Raw genomic sequence first — 25,073 nt, forward strand, 5'->3', positions numbered from 1 at the left:
CGCCCCGGGCGAAATTTGCTAAATTCCTGTAGATGCCCCCGGGCAGTGCCACCCTGAGACGCCGGGCGGGCACAGTCCTCAGGCAGACGGGGCACCTTAGAGTCCGGCTGAGTCTGAACCACCATATCCAAGTCCTCTCCAAACAAAAACAACCCCCGAAAGGGAAATTTTGGGAAGTTCAGTTTTGGACGCAGCAACCGCCGACCAAGCGCGAAGCCACAAGGTACAGCGCGCGGCCACCAAAAGCCCCAGACTTAGCCGCACCAAGTCACAAAGAGCATCCGAGAGAACGAGGCAGTCATCTCAATCGTCACCACCTCCTGATCCACTAAGGACCAGTCATCAGACTCATGATCCAGGACACGCTCAGACCACCGAAACACGGTGCGAGCCACCAGCCCCACACAAATAGCCGCCTTGACCCCCAAGGCAGAGACATCAAAATTATACTTAAGAAGTGTCTCTAACATAAGCTCCTCAGAGACCCTAAGGGCAGAACCGCCCTTAACAGGCACTGTATGCCACTTAGCAAGCGCCGAGACCACCGCGTCCACCACTGGCGAAATTAAGGTAGCCCTATCCCCTTCCAGGATGGGATACCCATGTGCCAAGGTGTGCACCAACCAAAACGGCGCCCCGACGTAGTCCACTGCGCCAGCACAAAATCCCGAAAATCCTGACACACAGGAAAAGAGCGGGAAACAGGACAGACCCCCCTGAAGCAGAGAGGCCTCCATAGGCGGGGTCTCCAGTGGCGCAACTTCAAAAATGCAGCACCTAGGAGACCTGCTAAATCAGGACTAAAAGCGCATCCCTCTGAATAAAAAGCACACCATGGACGCATCTGCTGCCAGCAGCCGTCCCCTCTAGAGGATCCTGGAAGCCCGCCAAAGCGGCCAGGTCCTCATCCACGCCAACACGCTCCTCCGACCATCAATTCGCAATCCAAGCCCCCCGCGGGCGCTTGGATGAGGGAGGAGGAAGAGGGGAAGCCAAATGAAAAGAGGGAGGCAAAGCCACAGGGGGTGTGGAGGGAAACCACCCCCCGAAACCCCCCAGATGCACGTGGGACCCCCAATTGTCTGCACAAAGAAAGAAATTAAATTGGGGGCAAAAAAAACCCCCAGGGGTCCCTGCTAAAACCTGCCCCTGTGTTTGCAATACAGGGGGAAGGTCACCTGAGGTTGCAGACAAAATGGAGGGAACTGTCTGTCAAAATGGTGAAGATCCCACCCAAAATAACCCCTCCAGGGCCTGTAGCGGCTGGGAAACCTAAACTGTCCCAGATGCTAAAGCAGGCAAGCCAGCATCAGCTGTTGAAAAATCAGCTGAGAGGGAATCCTTTTTCCTCTACCATCAGCGGTTTGGGGAATCCCTCCGGAGGTAGTGAGAGCAGACTGGGCTGCCTCATTGCCTTCAGCTGGCTCACTTGGCACTAAGGCCGGGGAGCTCTGGATGCCTGCAACCGCTGCCGACAGAGCTCCATGACCACACCAGCCCAAACCGCCGAGTTCAGACCGGACGCGAGTGCCTCGCGGCTGGACCAAATTGTGTCACACTCCCCCAGAGAAGGGCACAATTGCTCCACACGCGACCTAGCTAGGATAAAAAGTGCCGGTTAGTGCAAAAATACAGTAAACTGACAAGGAAGCAACCCTGCAGACCAGCACTACCGCTGGATTTTTTTTTTTTTTAGAACAGACTCCACAGGCTCTCAAAGCAATATGTCTTGCTTGATTTAGGGGGCAAGGCTTATTGCTGAGGCTCCTCTAAAAAAATGTGGGGCGGTGGAGGAAGTGGGGGGAGGGACCCCGCTCGAGACCCGCCGGGTGTGACACCCCCAAGGTTGGACGGACCCCCAAACAGGGCCCACCCAAGCTCTGTCCGGCCAAAAACAGGGACTAGAAACCCCCTAAACAAATTCCAACAGCCCTACCAAGGGAGATGGGTACAGATCACTCAACACCTGCTGGAAAATGAAAGAAGACTGATGAGAATAGAGAAGGGAATATATTATATACTATTCCACAGTTTTGTTTTCAGTCTCCACCTGCTGGTCATGATTGGATATATACCCATTCGTAAAAATTAACCTCTACTGGTCTGGAGAGTGCTAAAGAATTAATTATGTTTAAAATTTTAATCAAAATGCAGCCCTAATTTTAATACAACTTTCAGGTAGACGGCAGAAATACCTATTCAATTCTCCCCCATTCTCTTTTGCTTTCTTTCACATTTTTAGTCTGGGAAGGGCAGGGGGCTACAAACAGAAAAGTAGCAACCCCACTACCAGAGTCTCCACAGGACCCCCTGCTAACTGACCTCAGGGAGTGAGAGCCTATGGCAGACATGGGAAAACTACAGCCTGCCGACCGTTCAGTCCTTCTCCATGACTAGTGTGTGGAAGGAGCGTGAGCATCACCACCAACCTCCATTTGCGCGGTATAGCAGGTGGCGCGGTCATGTGTCGCAAATGGCCGAGAGGAGGCCTCACAACTGAGTGGATGAAGTGCTTGTGGAAGGCACAAGCTGCAGCGCTTTAGGGGAGCTGCTCCTTGGTTCTTCTCCTGCGCAGTGGGGCCACCGTGCAAAGCACCAGCACTGCTAGTCCAGGCAAGTACTGAGAAGAGAGGGGAGTGTTGGGGGCTGTGAAACTGCTGGACTAAGGAAAATAAAGGGAGAGCTGCTACTGGACCTGGAGGGAGGGAGAAGGAGAGATGCTGCTGGGAGTGGAGGAGGGAAAGGGAAGGGAAGAGAGTTTCTGTTGGATAGGGTGAGGAGGAAGGGAGAAGGAGTACTGCTGGACAGCAGAGGAGGAAAAAAGGAAGGAAACAGCTGGCAGGGAGATTAGAGGAGGGGAAGGGGTCAGGGTGGAATGGAAATATCAGATGAGGGAAAGGGGAGAGACAAAGGAAAGAGAAAATAGAGAGAGATTGATGCTGGGAATGGGGTCAGCAGAAAAATAAGGAGAGAGGGTCAAAGATACTAGACATGGTGTAGGAGAGATAAAAATGAGAACAGTGAAGCTGGAATGAATAATGTAAAAAGGAGAGAGGAGGCGCAGGCTGGATGGAAAGGGGAGAAGGGCACAGAAAGAAGGCAGATACCATATAGAAGGGGAGAGGGCAGACAGTGGATGGACGGGACAGATGCTGGATTGATGAGACAGAGAGGGCAGACGCTGGAAGGAAGAGAGTGAAAAGAAGATAAAAGCAGAAACCAGAGACCAGTCTGCCCTTTTTTTTCTGCTTTAGCCCTCTCTGTTTCCATCATCATTGTGCAGCACATCAGAACCCAGTCGCCAGTTGCCTGGCGCCCCCCCCCCCCCAGCCCCTCTGGCAAATTTAAGAACCCATTGTGGCCCACGAGTCAAAAAGTTTGTCCACCCCTGGCCTATGGACTAAGGCTCAGACCTACAGAGGATGGGACCCCTTTGCGCTCAACTAGGGGACTGTGGACTGATCCTTAGTAGTGAACACCAGCGGAATTGCTTCAAGAAATGCAGCCTGTGAACTGTACCCTGGGGAGTCAGACCTTCTTAGAAGAATTTCTGCTGCACCATTTGCTATAGGCAGAGAAATACTGACAAGTTAAAAATTGCATCACTTTCCTTATATTGCAAAGGTCAGAGTCTCCATCTGCTTGTGGTTCTTAAACTTGTCCTGGGGGACCACCAGCCAGTTGGGATTTCAAGTTATCCCTAATGATATGCATGAGGCAAATTTGCACATAATATAGGTGGCAGGCATGCAAATCTGCCTCATGCATATTCATTAGGGATATCTTGAAAACCCAATTAGCTGGGGATCCCCCAGGACAGTTTTAAGAACCACTGTGCTAGATTATATCACCCTATCAGTATGGACTAGTGTAGAAAAGTGAAAAGGAAATTCTGCCACATGGACTTTCTACAATATGTCACCATTCTATCTTTGTACTGTAACATTCATCGTGACTAATTTTGTTGCCATGTTTAAACTTCATCTACACACACACTGAATGTTATCCCTATAACTTGAGAACAAAACACATTTCAGTGTAATTCAAAATAGGATTTCTTGCACTGCTTGCTATAACAGCAACATTAATTTTTCTCACAGCGATTCTCATGTTCCTGGGAGCAGAGGGAATACAAGGTTCTCAATTGGATTATTAGAGAAATGTCAGCATATGACTGACTGATTGCTTCTAGGTAATTTTTCATACCTCCAACAAACAGATCAATTCCCCCCGCTTCTTTGATTTTCCTTTCAAATGCATCGCACTCTGCCTGTAGGTCTGCAGCATTCCCATCAAGAATGTAAGCATTGTTCGGGTCTATGTCAATGTATTTGAAGAAATTGTTCCACATGTAAGAATGATAGCTCTCAGGATGATCTCTGGGAAGTCCTGGGGAAATATTCAAGTTTCAAGTTTATTTAAAATTTGATTAAAATGCTTATAAAAATTTCTAAGTGAAGTACAAAGAAATGTGGGATGCGAAACAATTAAAGTTAAAACAAGACCAAATGAATAAAGATGATTTACAAACAGAAACGTGATAGAAAAAAGGGGTAGAACTACAATGATTTTAGGAGAGATAACAATGAAGGAAAAAAGAAAAGGGTCAGGGACACAACAAAATCTTCTAAAGAAGGGAGGGGAGTGCAAAGGAATAAGTATTGTTCTATTTGGATAAGTTTGGATTAATGTTTTCAAATTTCAAACACGGCCTTATAGAGAAAAGATTTTAAGGAACTCTTGAATCTATCTTCTCTAAGGTGGGCTGGAAGAGTTCCCTAATTGGGGGGAGTGGTTGAGATTTCATTGCATCTAGTATTAATGATTTTTAACAAGGGCACTGAAAGAAGATTTTGCTTGCTCAAATGTAAAGCTCTTGAGGGTAGTAGGGCATTAATAGTCTATGTAAGAACATAGGGCAGTTTGTTTGTTGAATTTTGAATGATAATAGGGCAATTTTTTAAGAAATGTGGTGAGGAATAGGCAACCAGTGAGCATTTTTCAGAAACGGAGTTACATGATTATATTTTTTGGAATTCGTTATAACTTTTAGTGCAGTATTTTGGATTAATTGCAGTCTCCTTAATTATTTCTGAGTAATGCATTTAAGTAATGAATTACAATAATCCAATTTTGATATTATGAGGGAATGAATAAGGCTATTAAGGGCGGATGGTTCAAGAACTTTTGCCAAAGATCTGATCATACGTTATTTGTAAAATCAGTTTTTTTTACTACATGACTTATCTGATCCCGATATGTTAATTTTTGGTCTAGGATAACTCCAAGGATTTTATTGCTCGAAACCTGTTGTAAGGGAATGTTGTTTAATTGAATAGGAGCGGTTAGAGATAGACCCTCTTTCCAAGGAAATAAGATAGTTTGCAATTTGTTGATGTTCAGGGATAACATATTGTTCCTAAGCCATTGGTTAATTTTTTTTCTAATTTCTCGTTTACTTCTGTTAATTCATTAGGATTCTCTGTGTTGAGAGGATATAGAAGCTGTATATCAGCATAGATAGCAAATCCTATATAGATTGACAGAGGGTGATCAGTGGTGCGAGAAAGATCTTAAAGAGCAGTGGAGAAAGAATTGAACCCTGGAGTACTCGAAGCTCATTGGGGAGAAAGAGCTAGAAAATTAATTTAATTAATTAAATAAATAAAATTTTTAAAACAAATGCAGGCAGACCTTAGGAAATTGGAGGAACTGGGCATCCAAATGACAGATGAAATATGTGGGCAAATGCAAAGTGATGCACATTGGGAAGAATAACCCAAATCATAATTACCAGATGCTAGGGTCTAACTTGGGGCTCAGCACCCAAGAAAAGAGTTCTGGATGTCATTGTAGACAAGCGTACTGAAACCTTCAGCCCAATGTGCGTCGGTGGCCAAAAAAGCAAACAAGAGCTAGAAATTATTAGAAAAGGGACGGCAAGCAAGACTAAGAATGTTATAATGCCTCTGTATCGCTCCATGATGTGACCTCACTGAGCATTACGTTCAATTCTGGTTGCCTCATCACAAAAGAGATATAGCGGAACTAGAAAAGGGGAATAGGGGAATGGAAGTCCTCTTTTATGATGAAAGACTAAAGAGGTTAGGGCACTCCAGCATGGAAAAACATATGGTTGAGGTGAGATATGATTGAAGTCTACAAAATCCTGAGTGGTGTAGAACGGGAACAAGTGGATCAATTTTTGATTCCATCAAAAAATTAAAGACTAGGGGACACTTGATGAAGTTACAGGAAAATACTTTTAAAACCAATAGATAGAAATATTTTTTCACTCAGAATAGTTAAGCTCTGGATGCACAGTCAGAGGATGTAGTAAGAGCGGTTAACGTAGCTGGTTTAAAAAAAAGGTTTGGACAAGTTCCTGGAGGAAAAGTCCATAGTCTGCTATTGAAACGGATAGGTTGGGTTTATGTTAGGTGATTATGACCTGGCTTTGCCACCTTCAAGGTGGGATGCTGGGCTGGAAGGACCATTGGTCTAAACTAGTGAGGCTAATCTTAAGACCATCTCATGTGAAATCAGGGAGGAAAGTCATTTCTGGACCAAAGCAGAAAAACCTAAAAATTCATGGATTATCAAATAAGAATACATTTCAGTGATCATTCATCCTATCAGCTGTGAATGAATGTAGCTTCATTACAAGCAGGGCTGCACATGAATCACAGTTAATTATTCAACCCTCTAATGCCCGTTTGCCTGCCTGCTCACCCAGTCCAGCATCACTACCACCCCCCACCCCAAGTGGCTGCTCTCTGTCACGTGCCTAATGCCTACCTTTAAATTCAGAGGTGTTAGCCCTCCAGACCAGCAGCAGCCATATAGAAATGCTGCTTGTGGTCTGCACCAGGCCTATCCCTCTGACACAGCCTGCCCTTCTGAAACAAGAAGTAGTGTCAAAAGGGCCATACTAAGTTGTCAGAAAGGCTGCTTGTGGCCTGCAACTGGCCTTTCTATAAGTCTATTGCTGGCCTATAGGGTCGAAGACTAAATTTAAAGATGGACGGTGGGTGGCAGAGCGTACACATTGGTGTTTGGGAGTGGAAGGGAGGTGATGTTGGATCATGTGGGCCTGAGAGGGGGGCAGCGAAGTGGAAGAGCAGCAGCACTAGGTCCAACAGGAAGGAAGGAAACAGGGAAAAATGCCCCTGATGAAGGAGAGTTAGACCTGGGGGTACAGAGCAAGAAAGTGACTTAGTTGGACCTTGGGAGGACGGGGCAGGGTGAGGGGAGGCAGAGAGACAGGCACTGGGGGGGGGGGGTTCATAGACTTCGATTTCCTCCATTTGGGCTCAGGTCCCCTGAAAAGTTGTAGTACCTGGGATAGCTGAAGCCCTGTCAGCCAAAGTAATTTGCTGCCGGCGTCACATCCTTCCTCCTTATACTGTCTCAAGAGCAAGGAAATCAGCAGTGTGCCTCCAGCCATCCACACTTGCACACCCCAAAAATGCTGAGTTTGTGACTGAACTGAGCATGCTTGGGGAATGCCAGCATTGCCAGCTGGAGGCACCCCGCTGATTTCCTTGCTCCTGAGGCAGCATAAGGAGGAAGGAAGTAGCTTTGATAATGGATTTCTTTTGACTGGCCAAGGTGGAAGAATGGCCTAGTGATTAGAGCAGCTGCCTCAGCACCCTGTTTGATTCCCACTGCTGCTCCTTGTGACCCTGGGCAAGTCACTTAACACTTCATTGCAAAAGGTACAAATACGAGGATGGTTTGAAAAGTTTGGTAAAAAAGCAAGTTAATAACGTAGTCTCCATCAAGGGATATACACTTAAGGAGTCTTTTACTAAGGTGCGCTAGCTGATTTAGCGCATTCTACATATTAGTGCATGCTAAATCCTAATGCGTCCATTATATTCTATGGGCACGCCCTAAATCAGCTAGCACGCTTTAGTGAAAGACTCCCCTTAGTCTAGCGAGTTTCCAATTTTTTCATAAGCTATTTTTCTTATGACACGAAGAAACTGGAAACTCGCTAGACTAAGTCTATAGCCCTAAATGAAGGCTATGGTTATTAACTTGCTTTTTTAACCAAACTTTTCAAACCACCCTCGTAAGCGCCTGTCTAAACATAAGAAGCCCCATCTCCGGATTAGTCCTTCAGTCCATCAAGTCCGACGATCCGCACACGTGGAGGCACTGCCAAGTGTACACATGGCGTAATTTATAGTCATCCATATCCTTCTATGCCTCTCGTAAGGAGATGTGCATCTAGTTTGCTTTTGAATCCTAGGACAGTCGATTCCGCAATAACCTCTTCTGGGAGAGCATTCCAGGTGTCAACCATTCTCTGCGTGAAGCAGAACTTCCTGATGTTTGTCCTGAACTTGTCCCCCCTTAGCTTCATTCTGTGTCCTCTTGTCCATGTCAAATTGGACAATGTAAATAATTTTTTCTGCTCTATTTTATTGATTCCTTTCAGTATTTTGAAGGTCTCGATCATATCCCCTCGCAGTCTCCTTTTCTTAAGGGAGAACAATCCCAATCTCTTACGTCGATCCTCGTATTCCAGGTTCTACATCCCTTTTAGATTCAAACAGTTTTTATTGATACAAATATCATCAAATACAATAATACAGCATCAAACTCTGCCTGAAACTGAAATCCTGTAACTGCACCTTGGATCCATTCCCATCCTATCTATTTGAGAAAATACCCACACAGGCCATCTCTTCTCTCACCATACTCATAAATTCTGCCCTATCATCGGGCCTCTTCTCCCCTGAAATGGGACGCATTGCACTGACCCCTCTACTGAAGAAAGCTGACCTAGACCCTTCCTCCCCATCCAATTATCGCCCAATAGCAAACATTCCGCTCCTAACCAAATTGCTAGAGTCCATCGTCTCCTCCCAACTCTCAGCCTACCTGGAAAGATTCTCTGTCCTCCTACCCTATCAATACGGCTTCAGACCCAACTTCAGTACCGAAACCCTCCTGGCCTCCCTAATCTCGAAGATCCAACAATTTCACTCTCACAAAAAATTTGCCGTTCTCCTTCAATTCGACCTCTCTGCTGCCTTTGACGTTGTCCACCATGACATTCTAATCTTCCTACTCTCCGAGATAGGCATTAGTTCTACAGTCCTGGACTGGTTCTCGAACTTCTTACGTTCTCGCTCTTACACCGTCACCAAACATGGTTCCTCTTCCTCCCCATGGAAACCGACTTGTGGAGTCCCACAAGGCTCCCCCCTTTCTCCCATCCTCTTCAACATTTATATGTCCTCCCTGAATCTTCTCCACCTATCCCCCCTAGAAACACTCTACACTTACGCCGACGATATCCTGGTCCTCATCGAGACCGACGCGAACCTCACCAATCTCGCAGCTAACATTTCTTCTTGCATAACCAAACTTCAATCCTGGGCTCACACTGTACAAATGAAATTGAACGAGTCCAAAACTAAACTACTTTGGCTCGGCCCTAAACTTGATCAATTACCCACTTCCATCCCACTGCCCACAGGCTCCTCTCTACAGCTGGAATTCTCTAGCAAAGTTCTGGGCATCACCATAGATTCATCATTATCCTTCAACGACCACCTCAACTCCCTGATAAAAAAATGCTTTTGCAGCCTTCACATGCTGAGGAAAGTGAGATCCTGCTTCCACCAAAAACACTTTGCCGTCCTCGTACAATCCATTATCCTCTCCAGATTGGATTATTGCAATTCCATTTACCTAAGCTTAACAAAGAAAAGCCTCCACAGACTCCAACTAATCCAGAACACCGCGGCCAAACTTATCTTCTCAAAAAGTAAATTTGACCATGTCACACCGCTCCTATCCAAACTCCACTGGCTTCCCGTTATTTCCAGGGTCTACTTTAAATGTGCCTGCCTAACCTTCAAGATCCTCCACGGTATCCTTCCTCCTTTTATCCCTCTATCCTGGAATTCCTCAAATCCAACCTCCACTAGATCCACTCAAAAATTAAAACTATCCTACCCCTCCTTAAAAGGCATCTCCCTTGTTGGTAAACTTGGCTCTTCCCTCCCTTTCAGAATCACTCAGCTCTGGAACAGTCTCCCTTCCCCTCTCCGCAATTTGAGCCCCCTTCTACCATTCCGTAAGCATCTGAAGACCTGGCTCTTCTCCAGAACGTAACCCCGTCCCGCTCCTGGCACTCTCACACCAACCTCTCTTCTCTCATACTTATATAATTCCACTGGAGTTCCGTTCCTTCCCTAACCATGTAAACCGTGTCGAGCTCCATCTGAGGAGATGATGCGGTATATAAACCCAAGATTTAGATTAGATTAGATCAAAAAAAAACCATCAATATGCATCAATTATTAATAAACATAATAAAAGACAACTTCTAATATTAATTTGAACCTTTACCTTCCCTCTCCATACCCACCCAATAGTACTCTCTACCCAATGATATTCTCATAAATAAAGAAGTTTAACTTAAAATCTCATTACAGCCCTTAAGGTACAAAACTTGCCAATAAATACAGCATCAAAAGACATCAATAATGCATCAATTATTAATGTACATAATAAAAAAAGAAATTCCAATATCATTAAACCCCCACTTATCTATATGAATTTGAACCTTAACCATCCCTCTCCACACCCCTTCTCATCCAATAGTACTCTCTACCCAATGTTACTCTCTTCATTTAACTTAATAAAAAGCCCAATTAAGAGATCCAACTTAAAATCGCATTACGACCCTTAGGATGCAAATCTTGCAAATATGAATCCCAAATTTGTATAAATAACAACTTTCGGCTTTCTTACAATTCCTGCATCTCTAGCTTCCCAAATGGCCAACTGATGTAATTGGTTCCTCCAATGCCAGAACCTCGAAGGATCGGGGATCGTCCAATATTGTAATATACATTTTCTAGCCAAGAGACTCATTTTTCTACACAACACCCTATTTCCTTTTAGTAAATGGCCAAGAGCTTCTGGCAAATCCAAAATAAAGAAAGAAGAAGTGAAGCGCAATGATCTTCCAATTATTTTTGACATATAATTTATTATTCGTTTCCAGTAGTGCTGAATTATGGGACAAAACCAAAATGCATGACCTAATGTATGACTTTCCTTCCCACATTTATGACACAAAGAAGTAGGAAGACCTCCACTTTAAAACAATTGTGTTCGTGTGTAATAGGCACGTATAATATGTTTCTCTTAACCATGAACAAGATGTCACTCCAGGTGTCGCTCTTAAAGTACGGGCAACATCCCAATGTCTTAAATTAAGTTGTAATTCATTCTCCCATTTATCCCTAATTTTCTGATAGTCCTTGCCTGGTTGTAATTACATATACACCGAAAGAGACATCCCCTCCTCCTGAGCAAAGAACTCTCTCAATCTAATACCCAAATGCATACTCAACTGCACTCTGTCATTAGGGTCATTAGGGCATAGACAGGGGGTGGGTAAGCAGAGTGGGCAGACTTGATGGGCTGTAGCCCTTTTCTGCCGTCATCTTCTATGTTTCTATAATGTTCCACTTGTATGTATGCAAATTGCGCTCCCCAAGTTTCTCCCACCCTAGCCATTAATTCATTATGATTCAATAGTTCCCCCTCATTTCCCAGTATGTGTTCCAATCTTAAAATTCCTCTTGCACCCCATAATCTAAACTCCCTAGAATCTCTACTAGTTTCGTTGCTCGTCTCTGCACCCTTTCCAGCAGTTTTATATCCTTCTTTAGGTTGGGAGACCAATGTTGGAGGCAGTATTCCAAGTAGGGTCTGACCCTCTCCGATCTACTCGTGATTCCCTTCTTTATCATGCCCAACATTCTATTTGCTTTTTTCGCCGCTACCGCACATTGTGCTGACGATTTCAGGGTCCTATCTATCAGTACACCCAGGTCCTTTTCTTGTTTACTCTTACCCAGAATTGTACCTGACATTCTATATTCGTGTTCCTTATTCTTACTTCCTAAGTGCATTACTTTGCATTTCTCCACATTAAACTTCATCTGCCATTTCTCCGCCCATTTCTCTAACTGACACAAATCGCTCTAGAGTTCCTCGCTATCCTTCTGCGATCTGATTACCCGGCATAGCTTTGCGTCGTCTGCAAACTTGATGATCTCACTGGATGTTCCTTCTTCTAGGTCATTGATATAAATATTAAATAAGATTGGTCCAAGTACCAAGCCCTGGGGTACACCACTAGTCACTTTCTCCCACACAATAAAAGCAATATATCTAGTCCCAGCTCCTTTACCCTAATGTGGGGAGGGAAAGAAGAAAGCATAGCCCTCCCAGGCCCCTCCTGTGCCCCCACCCATGGGCTGCTGGCTATGCCCCGCCTTTAATTATGCAATTAAAAATTAATCAAAATGCAGTCCTAATCACAAGCAAACACAGACTATGTTTTCCTAAGGCAGATTTTTCAAGATTCCACAGCAAGAATTTGCAAATTCTGTGGCACATTTTCATAAGTTAATATCTATCTGCATATTAAAAATGATGTGCTTTGTTCATTTTTAACTACAAGTAGTCATTTTTTGGGCATTTCTTGTGTGCTCGCTTAATTTAGTTCTCTTTTGTTGTGAGAAGGGGTCTTATTAATTGATTCTGGAAAGGGGAGGTGGGTGAGGATAGGGAAGAAAATTACCCAATGCAACTAATAACCCTGCCAAATAAAACCTGGAAAAACTCATAAGAGCAACAAGATAGACTAGTTGACTGTTTTGCAACTTCTCAAATACCTAATTCATCAGAAAGGGAACATTTCTCATTAAGTGTTTTTAATGCGACATGAAAGTTGAAAGCATGGCAGTGTTTTGAAAGGTAGCATTTTCTCTTTCCAAACCCTAAAAATAGTTTGAAAGGGTGACAATTTTCAAGAGATATGGAGGTGATTGCAGCAGCAAAGCAGAATTTCAGAGACCAGATAAGAGTATTTTTTTGGAAGGGTTATAGAAACTTCAAACATGATGAGCCAAATGTGTTGAACTTAGGGGTGAATATGTGGAATAACTAATAAGTTTCATGGCTCCATGTCATTCCCTTCTTGGTTGGGCTGAGAACTTTTCAGCACCCTCTCACATAAAAGCTGTGTTAACAGTTTTGAAGATGATACCCTTCACAGAAGATCTAACAGGAAGGAAGCTGCTAACATGGAATGTACCTGTAGTTAATTGCACAACTTCAAATGTACTTATCTATTCCATGTTATCTGCCACATTAGTAATTAACCCTCATCCCAATATGAAATGCCACAGTGGTTGTTTTAATATGACATAATTTTGGAATGTGCTATTAAGTTACGTACTCATTAAAACTGGCATTCAATATCTAATAAAATGTAGTTAATAGGGGCCTCTATGTCTGAAGGCCTTCATGAGGAGGAAAAAAAAAAAGTAAAAAATCAAAAAACAGAACCTGAAATCACTTACCCACATATTCATCCATGTTGAATGTCTTAACATATTTGAAAGAGAGATCACCATTCTTATGATATTCTATCAGTTTTTTGTAACATCCCAATGGCGTTCTCCCTGCACACAAGTATAATCACAATTGTGCATCAGGAGAAAAAAAAATATTTCATCAGAGCTTTATGTGTACTAGCAGATCAAAATATATTAAACAAAGAAATAAAAAATTTCATGTAAAGAGCAAAGCCTCATGTTGATTCCATTTAGTTAGTACCCCTCTTTCATCTTCTACTCCCAAGTCACGTTCGGAAAGAAAACTTAAGACCTCCTTTTACAAAGCTGCAGTAGCAAATCCTGGCATGGTAAATGAGATGCAACTCTTAGGAAATGAATGGGCTACGTCACATTTGCCAAGTTGGACTCGCCATCACGACTTTGCATTAAGGGCCCTTAGGGTTCTAAAAAGGGTGTTAACAGCTGGCGATAACCTTAACCATATACTCTCTGGTTCCCTCACCTCCATAAACACCATATCCTCTCCCCTTCCCTCCCTTCCATGGACATCATCTCTTTTCTTCCCTTCCACGGGAACCATCACCCTTCGTTTGTTTATTTCATCCCTTATTTCTAACATCTTCCCTCTCAATTCTCTTTCCTACAAAACCCACATCTCTCACCTCTTCCCTTTGCTTACTCTATGGAATCTCTTCCTTTTGCAGCCCCCCCCCCTTCGTCTCTCTCTCCTCCCCCTCCTGCATGTCCCAGCATTCTAGCTTACCTCTTTCTCTACCCCACAGCATCTTTTCCTTTACTGCACCCTACTGCCCCATGCACTCACTCGTTCTTAACTTCTCTCACCCTCACTCTCTTTCAACCACATTCCTGGTGGCCCTTCAGACTTGCCTTTAACATTTCATAACACATGCTGCTTCTTACTGCCTGTACATAGGAAGTTCTTCCAGAGCTAGGGTGAAACAGAGAGAGGCTTTGGGCAGTGAGAATCAGCATACTTTCAGCACTGCAATGTTAAAGGCAAGGAGAAGGTAGCTTTGTTGAACATTTCAATAGCTTTCTTCATAATAAATTATGGAGTCTTAATCGCCACCACTGCCTATCACACTGAGCCAGATGCAGCAGAAGTGAGGCTTCCAGGCAGCTGAAAGCAGAGTGTTTTAATCGCTGCTGCCCGAGACTCCGTGTTGAGGTAAGTAGGCCCTTGGGGAGAGGGGAATCGTGGGGTTGGAAAGGATTTCAAAGGGTCAGGGTCAGGGCCTGGAGAGGGAAGAAAGCCTTGGCTATGGACTGGGGGAGGGATGAGAGGTGTAGAGATCTGCAAGGGATGGACTACTGTAACATACTCTTCCTTCCATGTCCTGCAACCACGATAAGACAACTCCAAACAATCCAAAATACAGCTTTGAGACTCATCTACTCATTGAAAAAACATGACCACATCACTGAAGCTTACATCAACTCACAGTGGCTCCCAATCCAAGAAAGAATCCAATTCAAATTCTACTGCATATTATTTAAAACCCTACACGGAGACAGCCCATCATACCTGAACAATCGCCTCATCCAAGCACCCAGTACCAGACACAGAAAAACGCACTCCCCATTCATACCCCCCCCAATCAAAGAAGTAAAAAGAACAAAACTACACGACGGCCTCCTAGCCACTCAAGCCGCAAGACTGGACAACCAGATCTCCAACCTTCTGATGACCACCCCAGACTATAGGACGTTCAGAAAAGAAATAAAAACCACACTTTTCAAGAAACTCCTGAAACAGCAATAACAACACGACCTCTAAATGCTCTTAAGATCTACAACTTACCTCTCTAGCTAATCATTGTAATTCTGTCTTTTTTAAATTAACCTTTTGTAATCCGCCTTGAACCGCAAGGTAATGGCGGAATAGAAATCCCTAATGTAATGTAATGTAATGTAATGTAATGGAGGGGATTGAAGCTAGACCTTGGGGAGGGAAAAGTGCAAGAGACCTAAATATCTCAAACCCCTTCTCTATCCATCCTGTTTGTAAAACTTGGGTGAAACATTTAGGATAAAATGGCTCTTTGCTTTAAAAAGGTTGCCTACTCCTGAGCTAGACCCTGAGAGGAGATACTGCTATTGCAGTCTACTTCCTATCTGCAGAAAAGAGAAAAGGTTGCCTACCCCTGGGCTAGACCCTGAGAGGAGATACTACTATTGCAGTCTACTTACTATCTGCAGATAAGACCACAGGAAGGAAGAAAGAAAGACACTTTCTATATATAAAAAAACAGGAGCAAAAAAATATATATATATATATCTGTAGGAGAAAAAATGAAGCAACATAAGCATAAAGTACAGAGACTAGCACCTAGCATTTGGGCACATAATTGCCAATTTATGGCAGCTATTCTATAAATCTGATGCACACATTGGCACCTTACATTAGATATACTGTACATTATAGAACTGCCTTTTATACAAATAATTTACAGCTAGCCCTAGAACCACCAATCTATGAAAATAGTGTCTCCGTACTGATAGCTTTTGCTCCTTAAGATGCCCTATGGTTGCAAAACATACAGCAAAGTGTAGAAAACTTTGGGCTCCTTTTATCAAGGCGCGCTACAGGGGTTAGCGCGTCGGACATTTCATCACACGCTAACCCCCGCGGCAGCCTAAAATCGTAACGCCTTGTCAATGGAGGCATTAGGTACTAGCGTGGTAGGCGGTTTAACGTGCGGTATTCCGCGCGTTAAACCGCTACCGCGCCTTTGTAAAAGGACCCCTTTGTATTCCTATGTCAATCTTCTATCCATTCCCCTCACAAAAAATTGAGTACACAACTGCTTAGATATCTTTAAAAGCATTCACGTACACTTCAACTATGGTGGTAATATATATATATTTTAAAAAAAACCACAAACATTCTAGAGTACAAACAATTCTGCACTGATTAGATTTTTGATACCTTCTATTAGTGTAAAAAAAAAAAAAAGCCCTCTGTCAGGGAGTGCAAATTTTAAAATCAAATGTTCCTCAAGTAGTCTGAAACTCTCATCATCTCAAAGAGAAACTTAAAGATGTAAGCACCATCAGCTCCCCCCCCCCCCAAAAAAAAAAAAGTATATAAATATATTTATATTCTGCCATTTATACAACTCAGAAATGTTGCTGGACAAAGGAAAAATGAAACCAATTCATACCTGTTGGTAAACCTAAAGTAAAATATTTCCCAGGACCTGGCTTGAACCGGATAATGTGATTACAGATGTATTTTGCTGCCCATTCACTAGCTAGATCATAATTATCAAGAATAACTAATCTCATTCTGATGATGAACAGCACCGAATCTCAAACAGCCAGTCTAAATCTGTAGGAAAAAAAACCAACACACACACGATTACATTAGATAGTACAAGGTTTCCAAAAGGACCTGTTCCCCCTTCCCGTGATCAGCATCTCTGTTTCTCCAGTTTAACTTGTCCCCCTCACCCCCTCCTCCCAGTCGGCGAGCCAGCACCTCCCCCTCCTACCGTCAAACTGATATGAAACTGCCCAGCACCAATCCCGCAGCTTTCTTTCTTCCGTCCCACTATGAAACAACCTCTCTCCTCCGGATACGTCCGCGTTGCCGGAAACAGGAAGTTGCGTAATAGGAGGGCGAGACGCCAAAGGGGATGGATGTTGTTTCTGCGGGTTCACTTGCCAAGTAGCGGAGATTCTCAGTGATCAACTATGTACCGAGGGTTTTCTGAGACGTCCGAGTACCGCCTCCTGTTCCCTTCATGAATTCAGCGCAGCAACTCTTGCTGTTTGCTTAGGCTCAGACCAACACGTGCACGTGCCGCAACTTCAGAGGCCGCCTGATCTACTGGCGCTTGCGTGTGGCGACCTTCACGTGCATCTAGGTCGCTGCGGGTGGAGGTCGCCTCACCCATCTGCCATTGGTAGTGGACTTATTTCGTAGCTTATGGATGTGTTTGTACACTGTACATAATTTTTAGATAGGGTTTCCAGATTTCCTCTATATAAAAAAAAAGAGGGCACCTGGTTCCACTCCCACACAAACCTCCCTGAGCTCGAGACCGCATCTGGAGGGTGTCTGTGTATGTGCGGATGTTGAGGTGTCACATATGCATATGACATTGTGTTGATGTTCATGTATGCGCAAACACCCTCCAGACATAAGGTGACTATACATCCCGTTTTAAATGGGACTATCCCGATATTGGACTGGCTATCCCGTTGTCCCGACCCACCGCTTTGGGATGCCGAAATGTTCTGTTTTTAGGTACAGCGTCCTGAAGCTGTGTGCGGGGAAAATGGAACAGGCGATCGCTTCTCCTCCTTCCCTCCCTCCAGCGCCGATTCAAACCCCCATCCGCCCATCTCTGCTGCACCTTCTTGCCGCCCAGAAGCTTTCCTGACATCAATTCTGACGTCGGAGAGGAAGTTCCGGCCCAGCCAGGCAGCGATTGGCTGGCCCGGAACTTCCTCTCCGACATCAGAATTGACGTTGGGAAGAAGGCAGCGGACAGAAGGGGGTTTGAATCGGCGCTGGAGGGAGGCTGACAGGCAGCGGCGGCAACAGTCCGATACGGGTGGTGGTGTTTGAATCGGCCCTGGAGGGAAGGAGGGAGGCAAGCGCGGCAGGCTGTCTTTGGGGGAGGGGGTGGGGCAAAGGCTGGCAGGCAGTGAGGGGGACATAGGAAGGAGGCACTGAGGACACTAAGGATATAGGAAGGAGGCACTGGGGGCGCTAAGGACATAGGAAGGAGTCACTGGGGGCACTAAGGACATGGGAAGGAGGCATTGGGGGCACTAAGGACATGGGAAGGGGCACTAAGGACATGGGAAGAGGCACTAAGGACATAGGAAGGGGGCACTAAAGACATGAGAAGGAGGCACTGAGGACACTAAGAGGTCCTTTTATCAAGCCGCGCTTGCAGGGTTAGCACATCAGACATTTCATCACGCGCTAACCCCCCGCGGCCGGCTAAACAACTAAAAAACTAACAGCTGCTCAATGCAGACATTAGCGGCTAGCGCGGCAGGCGGCTTAACGTGCGGTATTATACGCGTTAAACCCCTACCACAGCTTGATAAAAGGACCCCTAAGGATATAGAAAGGGGCACTAAGGACATAGGAAAGAAGTAGGGAGGGAATAGAAAGGGACAATTGTTGGGCCTGAGTGCAGAAAGAAATGAAAGAAAGGATGCACAGTCAGAAGGAAATGCAACCAGAGACTCATGAAATCACCAGACAGCAAATGTAGGAAAAATGATTTTAGTTTCAATTTAGTAATCAAAATGTGTCAGTTTTGAGAATTTATATCTACTGTCTATATTTTGCACTATATTTGTCTATTTTTCTATAGTTACTTAAGGTGACGTATATTTTAAAGTCATCTGCCTTGACATCTTTGAAACCCCCCCCAAATATAAATGATAATTAACATTTTCTCTGCGAATAGTGTTTTTTTTTTTTAATTTTATGGTTACCATTGTGAATTAATAAGATATGTGTGCATGAAAAATGAATGGAAGAAATTGGGATGGGGCTAGGGCAGGATTGGGGCGGGACTGACAATTAACAGATGTCCTGTTTTGATGAAAAAAATAAATGGTCACGTTATCTAGACATGACTTCCAAAACCTGGACAAACTGACAGGTTTGGAAGTCCCTCTGGGCACTCAGACAGTCCTCTAAAAAGAGGAGATGACTGGGTTTCCCCACACATCAGGTAACCCTTATTATATAAACCAGGGCTGTGGCATCGGTAGATAAATGTTCCGACTCCGACTCCTCAGTTTTTTGTTCTTCATACTCCGACTCCAGGTACCCGAAATTTCCTCCGACTCCGACTCCACAGCACTGGTTAATTTTCAGATCGTTAAAATGGAATGTCAAGTTGAGAGAAATGAGCATTTTCGACACCACTTTCTTTTTGCTTTTAATCAAGGTTCTAAGGCCGCAGAAGCTGCTCACAACATTTGTACTGTGTATATAGTGGGTGCTATAGCTGAAAGAATCGCTCGTGATTGGTATGCCAAGTTCAAAAATGGAGTCGGTAGATAAATGTTCCGACTCCGACTCCTCAGTTTTTTGTACTTCTGACTCCGACTCCAGGTACCCGAAATTTCCTCCGACTCCTCGACTCCGACTCCACAGCCCTGATATAAACTGTCTGATTATTGAAACAAGGACTCTGAGGACTTGCTACACAGTGCTTGTTAACAGTGGTTTATCACTAGAGAGGTAAGTGTTATGGGGCATTCCATATCAAGTGGGGCAGGAGTCCATGCTTAACTGCCTTCAAATTGAACAAAATTTTAAGTTGATGTTCCATAGGGTCTTAAAGAAAACAGTTCAAATTTTTTTGTCTGGATCTAAATTGGCTTGAAATAGGCAGCTGAATGGAATGCTCTCAATAACACAAAACAGCTAATTTGTCCAGGCATTGCAGCCCAACAAAACCTGTCGGGGGACTGAAATTGCTTGGATTATTATAACCCTTAGTACTAAATTCCTGTACAAAGTTTGGAACTTAACATGAGCTTGCCTCCCTTTTTATGGGCCAGCAAACTCTTAGCAACATTCTTCAAAGACAAAATCGCAACCATAAGATCCACATTTAAAGGAACACCTATGTACCTAGAAGAGATCACAAAGCCCTCCACAGAAAACGAAGTAGTTCCAGCAGACAGAACATGGTCCCACTTCTCACCAATGCAATGGTCAGACCTCAGCAAACTCTACAATAAATACAGCCACGCAGCCTGCGACCTCAACCACTGCCCCCATACCTATTGAAAACCTCCAGTACACTATTTTGCACCCTGCTCTTGCAATGGATACAAAATCTGCTCACTGACGGCCATTTCCCTCAAGACCTCAGCAAAATCATCATCACTCCAATCCTGAAAGACCCCAGAGGAGAAAAAAACCAACCAACCAACTACAGATCCATAGCCTCAATACCAATTTGTGTCAAGCTAATGGAAAGCCTAGTAGCCAAAGATCTAAAGAAACTCATACCTAGAAAACAACAACTTATTCCACCCTACACAATCTGGCTTCAGAACCAACCACAGCACTGAGACCCTACTAGGCTCACTCATGGACACCACTAGACAACACCTCAGTACAGGCGAAAAAATGCTCAATATCCAACTAGATCGCTCCAGAGCCTTTGACCTGATAGACCATGACATCCTTCTACAAATACTAGACTCAATAGGAATCAGTGGTAAGGTATTATCATGGTTTAAAGCAGGGGTGTCCTTTAAACTAGGGCTGTCAAAGACCCTCCTCGAGGGCTGCAATCCAGTTGGGTTTTCAGGATTTCCCCAGTGAATATGCATGAGATCTATTTGCATACACTGCTTTTCATTGTATGCTAATAGATCTCATGCATATTCATTGGGGAAATCCCGACTGGATTGCGGCCCTCGAGGAGGGTCTTTGACATCCCTGGTTTAAAGGATTCCTACAATCCAGAACCTACAGAGTTAAAACATACAAAGAAAAATCCAAGCCATGGTCCAATCCCTGTGTAGTACCCCAAGGATCACCTCTTTCTCCCACAGTCTTCAATCTATACATTGCCTCCCTCAGCTCCTACCTAGACAAACAAGGCTTAACCTCCGACAGCTATGCAGATGACATCACCATTCTTCCAATTAATCAACTAGCACCATCCATGGCAGATACAATACACAGAACACTTGAAACTGTAGCAACATGGATGAAAGACCACAAACTAAATCCTGACGAAACAAACTTCATCCTACTAAAAATAACAAGACCCCAACAGTAACAAACCTGGTAATAAACTCTATAACATACCCCATTCAACCCACCTTAAAACTCCTGGGAGTACTGATAGAGGCTGTACAATGCAACCACAAATCAACAAAACAATATAAAAATCATTTGCAGTCATGAGAAATCTAAGACAAGTTTGAAAATTCTTTGACAGAAAACAATTCCAACTCTTGGTACAATCGCTAATCCTAGGTCTAATAGACTACTACAACATACTATATCTCCCTTGTCCAGCAACCATGATGAAACAATTACAAACAATACAAAACACAGCCCTAAGACTGGTCTATTTGCTGAAGAAATTCAACCACATCACAGAGGCATACCACGACTCACACTGGCTCCCAATACAAGCAAGAGTACACTTCAAATTTTACTGCCTACTATTTAAAGCAATAAACAGAGACAGCCCAGCCTATTGGAACAATCGACTAATTCAATCCACCTCAACCAGACATAGGAGAACCCACGCATCATTAACACACCCTTCAACCAAAAACGTCAAATGAAAAAAACTATACGACAACCTCCTAGCGACTCGAGCTGCAACACTTGACATCCAACTCTACAATCTATTGACCTTGACCACAGACTACAAAACCTTCAAAAAAGAAATAAAAACCCTTCTATTTAAAAAACACATAAAACTGAACTAACACAGTCAGAACTACCCCAAGCATCACCTGCAACTACTTATGTACCTCTAATATCATGACAATTCAGATATAATCCTTAGCAACTTAAAAAAATGTATACTTCTCCCTCCGTATAGGGGGATTAACAAACCCGCAAATACAGAAAAACCGCAAATAACTTTTTCATATGTTATTCGCTGTTTTCTATTAAAAACCATCGTGAATATGGTGAAACCGCGAATAACATTGTGGGAGACCTGGCCTGTTCCTGAAGGAGAGGCAAACACAGTGAAGAAAGTGCTGGGAATTGGTGATTTTCTCTGTAAATGCTTGGAATCAGCGATTTCTTTATGCAAGCAGATGTAATTTGGGGGAGGAGCCAACAAGCTATAAACCGTGAATAATCAAAACCGCGATTGTTGAAACCGCAAATACGAAGGGAGAAGTGTACTAACTATTCCCAACACACTTCTAATGTCCTGACAATTCATTTGTAATCCACCTTGAACCTCAAGGTAATGGCAGAATAGAAATTACTAATGTAATGTAATATAAATAAGAAATTTAAGGCCTACTTTGACGACTCCATTGCTCCTGACCTATATACTTTGACTCAGGCCATAACTGAACCAATAGTCACCAAATGGTGCTTTGGCAGCCATCTTGCATTTCCCAATTTTTTTTATTGTCAGAGTTCTCCAAACTCTTCAAAGCTCCTTGTTTTGTCTCAAAAACTTGCAGGGATGGAGTCCTCAGACTATTTTATCCCTAATTCATGCCAAATGTGTGCTGAATGGATGCTATAAGAGTGTTCTTGCGCCATATGCAGTGCAGCGTGTAAAGGGGATGGGAGCTTCGGGCTTAGCCTCCCCTCAGATCTCTAGGGCTGAAGAGACATTGAAGGGCTTGTCTGCCAGGAGAAAATCTCTCCCAGAGGCCCGGAACAGCAGCTTCCTAAGCATAGGAGCATGGAAGCTGCAGAACCCAAAAGACATAAAATGGAGTTTGGCAGCATTACATTGCTGTGTGCTTGTATATCCATAGTGCAAGCAATGGATTCTGGGATATTATATTGCAGTGGTTCCCAACCTTGTCCTGGAGAACCACCAGGCCAATCGGGTTTTCAGGATAGCCCTAATGAATAAGCATGGAGCAGATTTGCACGCCTCTCACTTCCATTATATGCAAATCTCTCTCATGTATATTCATTAGGGCTAGCCTGAAAACCCGATTGGCCTACTGGTCTTCCAGGACAGGGTTGGGAACCACTGCTATATTGAACAATCTGACCCTGGGAATGTCTGCATATTGAATGGTTCCTGCCAATCTACATATCTTAAATCCAATGTGTGGGAGTATCCTGCAAAGCACTGAACTTTCAAAAGATATGATAATGACAGGCACTTGAGTAGAACAAAGGGTCCCAGAAAGACAGGCTCCATCTACCTGGTCTCGTCAAGAGTCAATAAAGGGCCATTGTTTCAAACAAATTTCAAATTCTGATAAGTGGAAGATACTATTGTTAGAACAAACAAATCTATAAAAGACAGGTTTCAACCCCCTGCTTCTTCTTTCTTTCTTCAACCTTTTTGCCCCTGTAAATGAATCTAGAGCTCTAGTAATAATTGTGCTCTAGAACTCATTGAAAGACAGTGACATTGAAATGATAGTAGAGAAAGACTGCCTTTTGCCTTTTAACATAAAATAATGCTGCCCATCATCTCCCCTCTCTCAGCTGCTGAGGAGGACTGGGCTCAGTTTGAAAGAGGCTGCAGGTAAGGCAGGGGAGGCTGAAACACCATATGAAAAGTTATTCGCGGTTTTTACGTATTTGCGAGTCAATCCAGCCCCAATCACCGCAAATAAGGAGGGAGAAGTGTACATAATTTCAGTACAAGTTTGTGATATAAGTTTTTATCCTAATATGACACACATATTAGGGATCTAATATTAATACAGTAAAACCTTGGTTTGTGAGCATAATTTGTTCCAGAAGCATGCTTGTAATCCAAAGCACTCCTATATCAAAGCAAATTTCCCCATAGGAAATAATGGAAACTCAGGTGATTCGTTCCACAACCCAAAATATTATACGTACTTATATTGCAAGAACAGTCACTGCACTCCTGCAGCGTCAGAGAGAGAAGAACCATTGGCTCAGTTGTGATATATGTATACTGTATGTATTTGTATTGCAAGATATTGCTTGTATATCAAGTTAAAATTTAATCAAATGTTTTGCTTGTCTTGCAAAACACTTGCAAACCAAGTTACTTGCAATCCAAGGTTTTAGTGTATACAGTTTACCGGTTACAATTTGCTACAAGATTCTGTGTATCATTTTTAAGTTACTGCAGGATAACTGTCCAATTGTTTTATACACCACTAGTCTTATAGCCCGTCACATTAACGGGTGCTAGAATATATGTGTGTGTCTCTGTCTTTATTCTTTCTCTCTCTCTCTCTCTCCTGTATTTCTGTCTTTCTTTTTCCTCGGCTGTCCACCCATTCTCCCTTCCTTTTACCTTCCCTGTCCACCACCACCCCTTCACTGCTCCCCTTATCCAGCAGCAGCCCTTCTCCCTTTTTTTAATCTCTCCCCTGTCCAGCAGCACTTCTTTCCTGTCCCCCTGTCCAGCAGTAGGCCTCCCTTCTTTTTTCTCCCCCCCCTTCTCTTCCGCTGTCCATCAGCACCTCTTTCCTGCTCCCCCATCCAGCAGAAGGCCTCCCTTCCTTTTTCTTCTCCCCTAGCATCTCTTTCCTGCTCCCCCGTCCAGCAGTAGGCCTCCCTTCCTTTTTCTTCCCCCCTAGCACCTCTTTCCTGCTCCCCCGTCCATCAGTAGGCCTCACTTCCTTTTTCTAACCCCCCCATCTCTTCCCCTGTCCAGCAGCACCCCTTACCTCGCGTCTGCCCTCTGCCAACAGCCTCTTCTGCTTACAACACCCCCCTTCTCTGCTTCTTTCTCTCCTTCCTCCCTCCCTCCTTCCTATGTCCCCCTCACTGCCTTCCAGCCTTTGTCCCACCCCCTCCCCTGAAGCAAGCCAGCTTGCCTCCCTCCCTCTCTTGCCAAAGCCAGTCTGCCTGCCTGCCTCCCCCTCACTGCCTTCCAGCCTTTGTCCCACCCCTAAAGCCAGCCAGCCTCCCTCCCTGCCACGCTGAATATGGGAAAGCTCAGCAACCAACAGCCTGCCTGTCTGCCTCCCTCCCTCCGAAGCCTACCGCAG

General features: G+C 44.0%; 1 protein-coding gene across 4 annotated transcripts in view; it reads right to left on the minus strand.

The window, feature by feature from the left end:
* Positions 1 to 17,768, minus strand: part of GNPDA2 (glucosamine-6-phosphate deaminase 2) — a 32,610-nt gene extending 14,842 nt beyond the window's left edge. Inside the window, exons 1-4 of one of the 4 annotated variants that reach the window (XM_033946300.1) lie at positions 17,645 to 17,768; positions 16,589 to 16,755; positions 13,407 to 13,508; positions 4,207 to 4,389 (exon numbers count right to left, since the gene is read on the minus strand). In XM_033946300.1, the coding sequence (XP_033802191.1) occupies positions 4,207 to 4,389; positions 13,407 to 13,508; positions 16,589 to 16,712 (409 nt within the window). In that variant the 5' untranslated portion in view covers positions 16,713 to 16,755; positions 17,645 to 17,768. Of the gene's footprint in view, positions 1 to 4,206; positions 4,390 to 13,406; positions 13,509 to 16,588; positions 16,756 to 16,918; positions 17,067 to 17,091; positions 17,111 to 17,644 lie in introns of those variants that run through there. The other 3 variants (XM_033946307.1, XM_033946315.1, XM_033946290.1) reach the window with 3 other exon arrangements.
* Positions 17,769 to 25,073: the final 7,305 nt, after the last annotated feature.

The sequence above is a fragment of the Geotrypetes seraphini genome, chromosome 1 (genome assembly GCF_902459505.1).
Source record: "Geotrypetes seraphini chromosome 1, aGeoSer1.1, whole genome shotgun sequence".
Lineage (NCBI taxonomy): Eukaryota > Metazoa > Chordata > Amphibia > Gymnophiona > Dermophiidae > Geotrypetes > Geotrypetes seraphini.